Below are 13,261 nucleotides of genomic sequence, written 5' to 3' on the forward strand. Positions count from 1 at the left end.
TGTCGCCAATGAGAAGAACATTTCAGAGATCTGTTCAGACCCAGAGATAATGCTGCAGGCTGGCATTACATTGCTACACATCATACGTACATACACACACACAACTATGATGCTTGAAATCTCAGCTATGTTACATATAAGTAGCATGGGAGACTGAAGTTCTAAAGACTGAGGTGGTAAAATTAATTTAAAATGAAATGTTATTAATTTTTAAATTTTATATATACATTTTGTTTTGTAAATCAATTCATGTATAGGATACCAGCTTTCACTATTTATATTTGAATTGAAGCATAAACCATTAGGTGAAAGCACCTTTAAGACTGACACATTCTGTGAGGTGGTACTGTATGCAGGGCATGGTTGGGAAATGTCCGTCTTAATGACTGACTATGACAAGCGCACATTCTGAGGCTCTCTTCCTCTGTAATGCATCTTCCAGAGGTACTAATGTAGCTAATAAAGAATACAACCTAGTGGGGACTTAAGCATTATTTCCCGCACATGATGTTATGCTACTCCCACTGACTGCAGTCATTAGTCATGTCAGTTTCTTTTAGGTGACATACTGTTTTAATTCTACACTGAATAATCTTGGTAAAAAAAAACCTTCTCTACAGCTCTCCCTTTATCATACAACAGAGTCCTATGTTATGATTAAAGCCTATATAGAATAGATTAAATAGTAACCTATTTAATATGTCTATTTAAGATGTCTATTCATGCTTCGTGCTCTCATGTGAGAAAAGGGAAGTTGTATATCAAAGCTGCTATGAAGGACAGACATCATCTCTACATACTACCATGTTCATAATATCCGATAGCCATTAAGTGAAAGAACAGAAATGCTTAATCTTTGTAGTATTGGACTCGACTATGATTTCCTGTTGCAGGCTGTGTTGTTTATTAACTATCATCACCAACTTTATTTATGTAGCACATTTCAAAGGCAGCAGATATCAACCGAAGTGCAGCAAAATGAGATCAATTCAAATGAAACATAGATTTAAAGAAATAAAAGAGATAAACTAAAAACAAGCACTTCAAAAGACTTCAAACTGCACAATAAGCTAAAATTATGTAACCAGGATAATAAAATAGCCAATTAAAACACAAAGCAGCTGACAGCAGAAGAGAGAGAACCACGACAGAACAGCTGTCTGAAAGCACAATCTTTAAAAGGACCCCAATGCCTGAGAAAATAAACAGGTTTATAAATTTGACTCAAAAATATCTATTGTGCGGGACCATCTTTTGAAACATGGGAGACTGCTCCACAGTTTTGTAGCAGCCACAGAAAAGCCTGGTCACCTTAACCTCAACAAGGACTATGGAACATCTAGAACTATCTGATTAATAGATCATAGGGCTTGAGGGGTTACATGGAGGTTGACTTTAGAGATATGGCTTGGGTCCAGGCATGAACAGGATATCCCTGTACTGGTGCAAGGTCGCGCACACCTGGTGGGTTCACATCATGCACCAATCACAAAACACACTCACCAAAAAAGCCTCTTAAAAGCCATGCGTCATGCTGCACTTACTTTTCGTTAGTAACATTTTACTAAATGGGTGCATTATACGACCCAAACCATATTGAAACAAAGACTGCAGAAACCTGCTCCACCAATCAGAGGACACCATGAGTAGGTTAAAGCCGAGTTAACCTCATATTTGAAACCAAGGCATCTGTGATGCTAAGCTCCTTCTATCTCGAGATAGTAAGCTCCATCACACTCCCTCACTGAACCAACCGGTCGGCGCAGTGCTGTGTTAAAGTCTTACGCCATTCCTGTAAATGTCCAACTACACATAGCCATGCGGTCACGCGGTCTCTCCTCACAGACCCCGTCCATCCGTGAGGCTCTACCACCCCTCCACCAGTTCATGCGGCCCTGTTCAGCGACCCAAGTTGTTGTTTTTTTTAAATCAGCACTTACGAACACTAGCTTCTCCTCTTCCTCCTCCACTGCCATTTTGCCCCCTGCAGCTTGGAGTGAAACTCGAGTATTCAATCAGCTCAATCCCAGGGCACAGCACAGAAGGTTAAGTCAGAGCTAATAATACCTTTCTGAAGAAGGCCAGGCAGTAGTGCAAGGCGCGTCCCGGCCAGTCGGCTCGGTAGATGCTCGGCAACGTGAGGGATGCGAGACGCTCTCCCATTCCCTCGCGGAGGCACCGCCAGCAGGGCTACCTCATCCTCCACAGCAGTGACAAGGCAGAATGCTAGCACAGCTAGCTACCTCTTGGCTGCAACTCTCTCCTCTCAGCTAAGTCCAGGGCCCGAGACGGTGGGGGGGGATGGGCACGGGTACTTCTCCAGGCTCCGGCACTTACCATATTCGTAGGCACTAGCGGCGTCGATCCCGGACGAGTGTAATCATGATCTGCCGAAGGGGGCGACGGAAATAGTGGTGGGGTTAGCGCAGCGCTGGGCCTCCCAGGCAGAGGTCTGTCCCAGCGAGCCTGACTGTCAACCTGCATCTCAGCTGTTTCCAGTCCCCTCCCTCCTGCTCCCTCTGCGCTCTGTGAGGCTCCAGCTCAAGCAGGCGGGCGCGCGCAGCCCAGACCTCTGTCACTGTTGGGAGCCAGTCAGCCATGCTGGAGAGCAGTAGGTCGGCTTTAGGGGGATTTGGGGGCTTTTCCCCCTGGTATTAACGGCGTGGCAGAGTTGGTCCACACCGACCCTCATTCCTCTCTCTCTCTCTCTCTTTCATAAGGAAAAGTAGCAGCGGAATCTGTTTACAGTGACAACATAACCTTCCACCCCCCACCATCCACACACACACACACACACTTTTAACCTCCTTCCCTGCATGCCTTGCCAGACGACAGTTTAATTAACCAAATCAATGCAGTAATTCATCCTGGATTTCAAAATGAACTACACTACTCAATTCTGCTTATAAAGAAACAGGAGGGACTGAGCCAGCACCTCTTATAGTAAAATATCCCAATATGCAGGTCAGAATTACACTATAATACTACTATAATATAATAGTGTGTACTTTCAGAACAATGTAAATGGGTCTTCAACCCATTTATTCATTAGTGAAACCGAGTGCGTGTTGTCATGGGACAGTTGTAGTTGTAAAGTCCAAACTGCTCCTCCCATAAGCAGCAATAGGAAAGTGTCAGGGAGGAGTATGCAAACATGGTGGCAAACATATTCCAGCAGCCGGTTCAGATCACAAGGCTGAGCCCGACCAAAACATCTAGACACCACTCACGCTCCTCGGTCTGGTACCAGGTGTCTGCTCAGGCGATGAAAGATGTGCTACATTTAGTACTTTCTCAGAAGGACCTTGTTGCCATAGCAACCGACCTGTCACTGCAGGAGGGATGCCAGTAGCGGATTAGAGTTTTGAGATTTGATAATGACATTACCAGTATAATCTCTCACCTGTGTTTGTGAGGAGAGAGCTACGGAGACCAAGACCAGAGTTAGCAGCAAGCCTGCCATTCTCTGGAAATGCTGCGTGCTTTGTTCTAAAGGCTGTAGAAAGCTTTGAGTGTAGATGCTGTTTAAGCGAAGTCAAGAAACCAATATGTGGGCAAGTGGTAGCTCAGTGTTTAAGGTGCTTGACTTGTAATAGGAAGGTTGCTGGTTCATGTCCCACCACTGCCAAGTTCCCACTGCTGTGCCCCTGAGCAAGGCCCTTAACCCTCATTTACTCAATCATAATTATAAGTTGCTTTGGATAAAAGTGTCAGCTATATGCTGTAACTGAGTGCAAAGGGGAACTAAAGTACAACGACTTCAGCAATATGGTAAGATGGATGTGTGTATGTGTGGCCACTGACTGTAGGGCATTGCTCCTCCAGGGACAGAAGCATAAATGTATCAGCCCTCTGGGGGGTATTTTTCTGTGCTGTACTGAAGGATGCTGCATGTCACTGCAACCACCATCACTCTCCTTTATTTTGACTTCAATGGCAAAATAAGGGGAAGGATATCACACGCACACACACACTCACACGCACACTCACACACACACACACACTCACACACACACACTCACACACACACACACACACACACACACACACACACACACACACACACACACACACTCACGCACGCACACACACACACACACACACACACAACACCACACACACACACACACACACTCACACACCACACACACACACACACACACACACACACACACTCACACACACACTCACACACACACTCACACACACACACACACACACACACACACACACACACACACTCACGCACACACACACACTCACACACACTCACACACACACACACACTCACACACACACTCACACACACACACACACACACACACTCACACACACACACACACACACACACACACACACGCACACACACACACACACACACACACACACACACACACACGCACACGCACACACACACACACTCACACGCACGCACGCACGCACACACACACACCACACGCACACACACACGCACGCACGCACACACACACACACACACGCACACACGCACGCACGCACGCACACACCCACACACGCACACACGCACACACGCACGCACACACACCACACACACACACGCACACACACACACATTTTGCCATGCTGAGCACGCAAGATCCTGTCTCTCTCTCTTTGTCTCTTTTACTTCACTAAGCAAATGATAGCATTACAGTTCTTCCTTTGATGATTTATTGACTCATTTCCCCACTAGCTGAAGAATAAGCTCAATTGAGTCTCAGCGAGCACTCTCAGGAAACGTCTCACCATTACATGAGAAATGCGCACTCTGTGCAGAACTGTTACTCACGCTAGTATGGAACCCCATAAAATAGTTAATCTAAGTGATCAATAGACTCTTTATATGTATATGTTTTAAATGTTAATGGTATCCATAACCATGATTACATAGATAACTAAACAGACATGCCATAAACCCAATCTCTAAACCCGGATCAATAAACCCCACCCCTCCAGAACATGGCTGGCATCTTCCAGAACACAGATGCAACACGGAGTGCTAACCATGGAGGTGAACTAGACTGGGATACCTTTCCAGTTCCAGAGTAAAATCGATAAAGCTCCTACATCAGATTCTAGTGGCTATCCATTTACAAGAGGTATAGGGTTGCTCTTAATGCACACACGTGATTGGCTGGCTGCTGGGTTCAGCTGTTTGGTCCGTCGGTAGTAAGGCGTTCCCGTTGCTGCTAAGGAACAGTAAAGCATAACTGATGGAATCAGTGCAAAGCAAACAGGCAGAAACTTTACAGGCAATTTTTTATAAAGTCAAGACTGAAGAGGGAATTAGATGCAGATTGGTAGTCTATTACTGGCAAACAGTTCAGAGTGAGTGTCTGCCTGTAACCATGTGAGATTCTTGCTTTCCTGTACCTCTTTTGAAAAGTGTCAGTGTGTAGAATATGTACGAGACAAAAAGTGCCACACTTACACACACACACACACACACACACACACACACACACACACATATAGAAAAGTAGCTGGCTCTCTAGAGGACCGTACTAAAATACACATGCACATATAAACAGTACCGCTCACCACACACCTGAAAACATGAACCAAGCTGACCCACATATGTCCACTGGACTCTGAGGAGGATGTAATTTAAGGAAACTAAAACACCTATAAACACACCTTCTGTCTCATTTGAGCTCTGTCTCTAGCTAACAGTAGATTCATCTTAATTAAGTCGGTCTGCTTGGTAAGACTTTAGAACTCAAACACAACAGCACATTTTAAAAAAACATTTTCTACCCTGCTGATGAAATGGAAGGTCAACCTGTGTAATGAAGAAAAGTTGTGTGTTTTCATCACTAAAAAGACATCACATTGTTATAGAGCACCATATAACAACCAATGTCTGTTCACTCAAACATGCTTTCATCATTTTACTAAGTTTTCATTAGTTTTTCTTAAATATAATTGTTAACAAGCGTTTTTCAATTTTGAATTCAGTTTTACAAAACTCTTCAGACAGCCTAACAGCACCATGAATCAGTTTTAGCACACATTGTGTAGAATAACCTTGAAGCTCAGGAATTATTTTCTAACTCAAACTCAGCCTTCAGCAAAACTGTGTTTTGCAGAACTTGTTCAGCTAAATTCAAAACCAAACAAAACTGACTGAGACGGCATATATTCATATGCCAGTATTATTTTTTTTAAATGTACACAGGCATTAAAAATTAAAAAATTAAAGAGCAAGAGGAAGAGGTGCAGAGAGAGGAAGAGGAAGAGGTAGAAGATGAACCGTCGTCCCCGAGGAGATCAGGGCTGATACTGTTATCATCAATCACATCATAAATCGTGGTCTGTCAGTGAGAGGCTGGATGAGAGTGCAGCCAGCACTGCTCAGCTCAGCAGTGGCGTCTCCTGGCTGGATTTACTAGTGAGTAAGGAGTGCATTCTGAAGGGGGACTATTGAGTGGTAAAGTCTCTATTTTCACATTTCTGTCCTGGAGTCCAATGATTATGTTGCACAGGGAGAAGCAGTGGAATTTACAGTGATGAGCAGGACACTGTGATGGTTGACATTACCCGTGACCATAAAAACAAAAAACACCATGAAACACAGAGAAATTACAGATAGAGTGTTGGACAAAAACACTACATTTTAAAATGTTAAAGACTATTGCTAGAGTCCTGAAGAATCTTACAGTTTTTACAATTTGTTATAATTTGCTTTTCAAAACTCTTCATGCAGTTCTCTTTGCAATTGCAATTGTGCACACCTGTTAAATCTCACCCCCAAAACACACTAAAGGCACCAAACCTGTTCCTAAACTCTCAAAACCAGCTCAGACCATCAGAACACTAACACAAAAACACCCTAATATCCATTAACACGCTGGCTGAAAAAAGACTATCACCAGACAGCAATGTTTATACTCCGAGTACTTTTGTTGTCTGCATGCACTCATACATATATACATATGCACAAATATGAACTATGAAATATTCAACCCTGTATTTGGGATTTATCCACAAGTTCTCATCCATGATATATCTTGGGATAGAAATGCTTGGAAAACCTTATCCATTCCTGCAGGTCTCTGCAGATATGTCATGGTGTCCAGCGGTCATTGCATCCAGGAGGAACATTGGAGTATGTGGATGGTGGTCATATGCATTCCACCTCCATGAGGAAAACCATTCCTCTGTGGGCTTCAGGAATAGAGAGCACTGGTAAATAATTACAAGTCCTGACAAATGTGTGTAACAGAATGTAAAAAAACTGAAATGCAGGGAAGGACGCGTCATGTATGGTCTATTTATGTCATAGGGAATGTATGTAGATTTTATTGCCTTGTTGGATTTCCCATGGTTTTTGTCTTATTCTGTCACTGCTCCCTGCAAAAAAGTGGCTTTCTTTCAGTTATGTATGCCACTTATCCTGCTGTTTTGTTTTGCTATGACATGTTGGATTATATAAAATATCAAAGACAAAATGACACATCATGTAACGTTAGCTGACAGCAGTGAAGGATGATGTGTAGGAGTTGACAGAACTTGTGCTAATGTTCTGGTAAAATGAGTTCATTTTGAGCCATGCGTGAAATGTTGTAGCAGTGTTGTGCATTACATTCTTGTGAGGTTAACTGCTGTTTGAGGTAAAGGTTGATGAGTTCATGAGAACTGTGTGAAGTGTTTGGCAAAAAATGAACTCAGTATTGAGAAATGTTTGTAAACAATCATAAAAAATAAATAATGAAATATCTGACTTAAAAATGATCAGTTACTATAAATAAATTCAACTCAGTGACTTCATAGCAGCTGTTTGAAATTCTTTACCACAATTAAAGTTATTTCATTAGTGTCATGGTGGCACTAGAAAAGCATCACATTTGTCCTGTTCACCCTGTCTGACCTTCCACCATGGCTTATTCAGGAATGCCACTCCCTTTCTCTCAAACGGCAGGAATGAACAGAGAGAGAGAGGTCAGGAGCTCAGACATGCTCTATTACGCCATCATGGTGAAGCTGACTCTGCATTTCTGACAGATATGAGCGAGAGTTTAAGGAACCACTGTGTTGTAAAATCCATATCAAAGCCTCAACATATGTAAGGGAGGTGTCGTTCTGAGCCGTTCTGAAGGAACATCACTTCACATCGCCTTCACATGTCTCAAAGAAAGAAGAAGAATGACGCTACCAGAAAGCTCCATCCCACATGAGCTATGGCTGCAGGTTCTGTTCTTTCTATGATGTCAAAGCCAGCATGCGAGCTCTAGGGGGCAGGGAGTATAGTCACAGCTGTCTGTTATGGTGAGGTTTCTTCCACGGGCTGCATGGGGCACATGGGACGAGGAGACGCGCCTTCTGAGCTCTGGCTACATCAAGAACCCTTGTTAGAATTTCTCTTTCTATGTCCAAGGTGGTATGTTCAAATAGTTACGACTGTCAACTTGGGTGCACATGCACGCACGCACATGCACAGACACATGCTCGAATATTACCACGCCTGCCATGAGCATACTGACACTTCAAGTGTAGTGTGCATGCATGACACCGAGTGGAGAAGTCCTGACAAAATCAAAAAAGGAATACAGGTGTTACTTTAAGACCGCTTTAATGATATTTGCCTTCACACACGTAATGTCCAAACACAAGCGTTAGGGTTGGGGCATATAGGCACAAGGTAGACAGCACAACGGGAAAGCACAGCTGGAGGAATCTCACATTTTCACTGGTGCAAACACAGATCTGTAAAGTGTGGCTTTTGCCACAGAAATACTGGCAGTACTATATCAAAATGTACAAAGGAGCCTTACTGCTATCATCAAGGGTAATGACAGGATATTGTAGCAGGTCAGGTGAACCAGAGAAATGAGTGTAGTGTCTTCCTTCACATGGGAACAGTGAATTGCAATATAGGACACTGTACACTGGGGTATATGATTACAGTGAATCCTACAGCTTATCACAGGAAGTTAATGAAGACCAAGCCCAGAATGAGGGCCATGTGGGTCTCTAGCTCACCCTGCCCAGGGACAGCTAGCACAACTGAACACGCTGCATGGGATTAGTCAGTTGGGCCATTTCCTGTTTTCTCTCTCTCTCTCTCTTCCTAAAGTCAGAGACTGTGTTGGGCTTATAACATATCATAACAGATAAACACTAGCTAAGTGAAAGATCACTGTATTACGTAAAAACAAATACCCCTGTGAAACCATGCAACATAAAGAACAGACAGGGACAGAAAAGCAGCTGCCTTGTCATCAGAGGTTTGCTGGTTATAGCGCTGATGATGCCAAACCCACCCGTGGCTGGGAGCAAACAAGGTGCTGCTTTGTACGAAGGACGGCATTACTGTGCCCTCTGTCATTCCCACACCAGCCAGAGTAACGTCATTCCCACTCCAGCCAGAGTAACGTTCATTCCCACTCCAGCCAGAGTAACGTCATTCCCACTCCAGCCAGAGTAACGTCATTCCCACTCCAGCCAGAGTAACGTCATTCCCACTCCAGCCAGAGTAACGTCATTCTCACTCCAGCCAGAGTAACGTCATTCCCACTCCAGCCAGAGTAACGTCATTCCCACTCCAGCCAGAGTAACGTCATTCCCACTCCAGCCAGAGTAACGTCATTCCCACTCCAGCCAGAGTAACGTCATTCCCACTCCAGCCAGAGTAACGTCATTCCCACTCCAGCCAGAGTAACGTCATTCTCACTCCAGCCAGAGTAACGTCATTCTCACTCCAGCCAGAGTAACACCATTCCCACACCAGCCAGAGTAACGTCATTCCCACACCTGTGCTATCCTCTAAAAAGCATATTGAAAAGATGAGGTGCTTGATCCCATGTATCTTGAAGGAAGGATGTGCTCACATGACAAGGGTTATGATCTGAATCTACCACAGTCTTCATTTATCACAGTCTCCTGCCCAAAAAACAAATCTAGAAAAATCTTTTTTTGTTGAATATTTCTGAGATGATGAGTCCCCAGTTATGGGTAAGTAGGCAGAGTACCAAAAGTAATGGCTAATGTCATTTTTGTCATCATTTTTCTCTCAGACTTAGTTTTGTTAAGCATTTATTTATTGTGTTTTGCAATCAATCATAATATGTGCAATTCCAATACGGAACACTATAAGTTAACACACAGATACAAAAGGCGGCAAAAAGCAAACAGTTCACTCCATCTGCCATTATAGATGTTATTGTGACATTGTAGAAAGCATTCCAAATTTTGCAAAACTTATGATGGTGTTTTTTTTTGTGTGTATGTGAAGCATCTTGTCTTTTCAAGAGCAAAGTAAAAAGTAAATTCTTTCAGCCACTTGGAAATGTCACAGATTTGGTTGTTCCACGAGCAGGCAATGCAGTGTTTAACCACCAAAAAACAAATAGTGAGTAGGGATCTTCAATTATTTGAATTTACATAGTCATCTGGATAAATATTACATCATTTAGGTTTATCGGCTTTTCCCAAAATCTGATCATTTCTGAACACGCCCACATACAATGAAACAGAGACCCCTTGTGGTGATTACATTTACTGCATGTGTCGGGAATATTAGAATTAAAATGATGGCTGTGTCCTAGCTGGTGTGATGTACTGCTTGTGGAGTGTGTTTCCTCTTTGGGTTTGAATTAAGGAGCAAGACTATTCTGTTAAATTCTCCTGCAAATCTATTTTCTATGCCCACGAGATATTGTTTTTGCACTTCTTTAGAAACATAAACAGAAGCAAAACAGCAAAACACACCTGTTCTAATTTGAGCTGCCCAGAAATAAGAAATAAGGCTTGGTCCATGTAGTCCACTTCTGTCATTTCCCAAGTAGAGCAAAGAAAGCCTAAGTCTTAGACGCTGTTCCAGACGAGGTTGGAAATGGTTGAAATTGAAAAGAGGAAGATGGAATTGGTAGGTAAAAAAAGGTTAAACTGTCATTTTTACAACTTTAAAGGATCTAAAGAAGGATACAGGCCTCAGGGATTGCCTGTCTTGTTCCTTGATGAATCCTTATGGGTGTCGACATAACCTCGCTAGTTAAGATTTCAGCTTGTGCATTAGGAATCCAGAGAGTGCGTTATGCCCCTTGTGTTGGGGAAAACCATACCTTCCCTGTACAGATGCAATCTGGTCAGAGCATAACCACTTTAGATCATATGAATTCCAACCACTTAGCTAATACTTTACTTATGTAGAGTTTTAAGGTCTTTATTAAAGAAGCAGCAGGTCACCTGTATTAAAAATTAACATTTGTCATATTTGCTGTAACTATGTCCTCACATTAGTAGCTTGAGCCACCCACACTTCTAAATGCCAATGACAAGAAACCATCCAGCAATTTCAGAGCAGCTTTTCAAAGGTGGAAAGATCTATGGAACCAACAAAGAGTTATTATTATTGCTTGACGTAATTTTTCTGCAGAAAATTAACCACAAAGCTAAGATGGTAATGGTTACAGTGACACTGCAGTGTGTTTCATATTACAGTCAGGCTACAGGTTAGGTTCGGTTTGTAAGGATATTGGTTAGCATTTTATTTGGATGTTGCTGAAAATATCGTTGTAAAATGCCCAGTATCAGTTTTTTGTATATGCTTCTCATGATATTTACGTGTGCCTGTGCTCACAGCTAAATGTTCTCATAAGTGATGTACTGCACATTTAGCACTATTCATTAGTTTTTGTTATTAAACATACATCTAAGCACTTAAATAAGTACGTACTAATTATTTTACCGAGTAGAGATTGCTGTAAACAAGGTTAAATGTTTAAAAGATTTATTTCTGCTTGTTTGTTGTCCAACAATGTTTCATTTCACAGCAACCTCCCATATGCAAAGCAGGGGCTTTGGGGCAGGGCTGGAGCAGGGTGGAGGGGGCGGGGCCTGATAGATGTTCTCATTCAAATTCTAAGTCTTACTGACTGCAGCTTTAAGAAGAGAATTATTGAGCTGATGGCTTTAATAGTAGCATAATTGTGGTAATGTTAAGCAAGAGGGGAAGGGATCCCTATCAAAGCATTCTTGGTATACATCGAGCAGAGGCAGTATTAACTTAGTATTAAAAATCATATATATTTATTATTATTTTTATTATTAAAAATATTATAGAAAAAAATACTTTGGCTTTTTATTTTCTGTAGCTTGACAAGTTTACTTAGTCCTCTTACATTACAGGAATTGCTAGTGTAACCATGTCGTCATGGTGACGAACAGCATGCTTGACAACTGGCACAACACCCAAAACCAAACTGAGACACAGACAAATCTAGTTTTATATACAAGGCTACAGAAGATACTTTAATCCAATATAAAGTCAGTAGTGTGAGCCACAACATAGAGTTAACATTAGCTATCATCTGTGCATGCCCACAAAGTATTATGGAAGGCAGTTTTACTGAGGCAAAGTGACCGTCAAAGGCAGATACTGAGTTAACACTGTTATCTCAGACACACGCAGCCTCCTGGTTTTAGTCCTTTAGTTCCTTAAAAAACGTGTGCTGTTTTCTTATGGATTAGCAGAGGTTTGGCCAGGTGAATAATCTAGTAATGCAGGTCTGGAATGGAGAGGAAAACCACTTGGGCGAAGACGTTTTGTCAGTTGTGGACTCAGCAGAGATTTCAGGGAAAAGCATGACTCATTGCTTACTGAGAATTATGGGTCCCTTCATTCTGGCAGACATCTTGACCCAATTCACTACTCCAAAAATGAACACACATCAGTCCACTTTAAACACTCTCCTCAATAACCGCTTTGATATCAGGATTCTGTCACCTTGATTGGTGTTCATTCTGCCTTCAGCTTCTGTGATACACACTGTGACTGCTTTCAGTTCACCATGTACAAGTTGTATTGTTGAGACGTGAGCCCATTAAATCATCATACAATTTGGTAGCCCATCAAATCATCATTTGATATCTTCTTTTATTGTTTGGCTAGTGGTCAGAGTTTGGTCTGGGCTGGCTGCCATACTAGCATCTGTTGCTTCTTCTTCATTAGCATGTTAGCTTGTTTAGGGTCCAACATGGAGTCTCATTTCTCAGGTTTCTGAGCTTTGGTGGTTTCGCTGCCATTTGGACCAACACTTGCTTTTAGGCAAAGAGAAGCTCCCAAACAAAACGGTGCCTCCACAGATTAACTGAAGTTCTTTGGCTGTCAAATTTTCCAAACTTTCTGGAGGGTTTCCAACACACATTTGCTCAGCACCACGTTGTAACCTGAGGCCCAGACCTACCCACTATTTATCTGAGTGCACTTAAAAATGAAACACAAATGCAGACCTTTCGTTTG

General features: G+C 42.5%; 1 protein-coding gene across 14 annotated transcripts in view; it reads right to left on the minus strand.

Moving 5' to 3' along the window:
* ank3b (ankyrin 3b) overlaps positions 1–13,261 on the minus strand; it is a 104,933-nt gene that overhangs the window by 65,845 nt on the left and 25,827 nt on the right. For 12 of the 14 annotated variants that reach the window (XM_035533851.1, XM_035533852.1, XM_035533850.1 and 9 more), the window contains exon 1: positions 2,338–2,499. The exons of the other annotated variants lie outside the window; for them this stretch is intronic. In XM_035533851.1, the coding sequence (XP_035389744.1) occupies positions 2,338–2,484 (147 nt within the window). In that variant the 5' untranslated portion in view covers positions 2,485–2,499. Of the gene's footprint in view, positions 1–2,337; positions 2,500–13,261 lie in introns of those variants that run through there. 14 annotated transcript variants of the gene reach the window in all.

This window comes from Electrophorus electricus, chromosome 14 (genome assembly GCF_013358815.1).
Source record: "Electrophorus electricus isolate fEleEle1 chromosome 14, fEleEle1.pri, whole genome shotgun sequence".
In the NCBI taxonomy this organism is placed as follows: Eukaryota; Metazoa; Chordata; class Actinopteri; order Gymnotiformes; family Gymnotidae; genus Electrophorus; species Electrophorus electricus.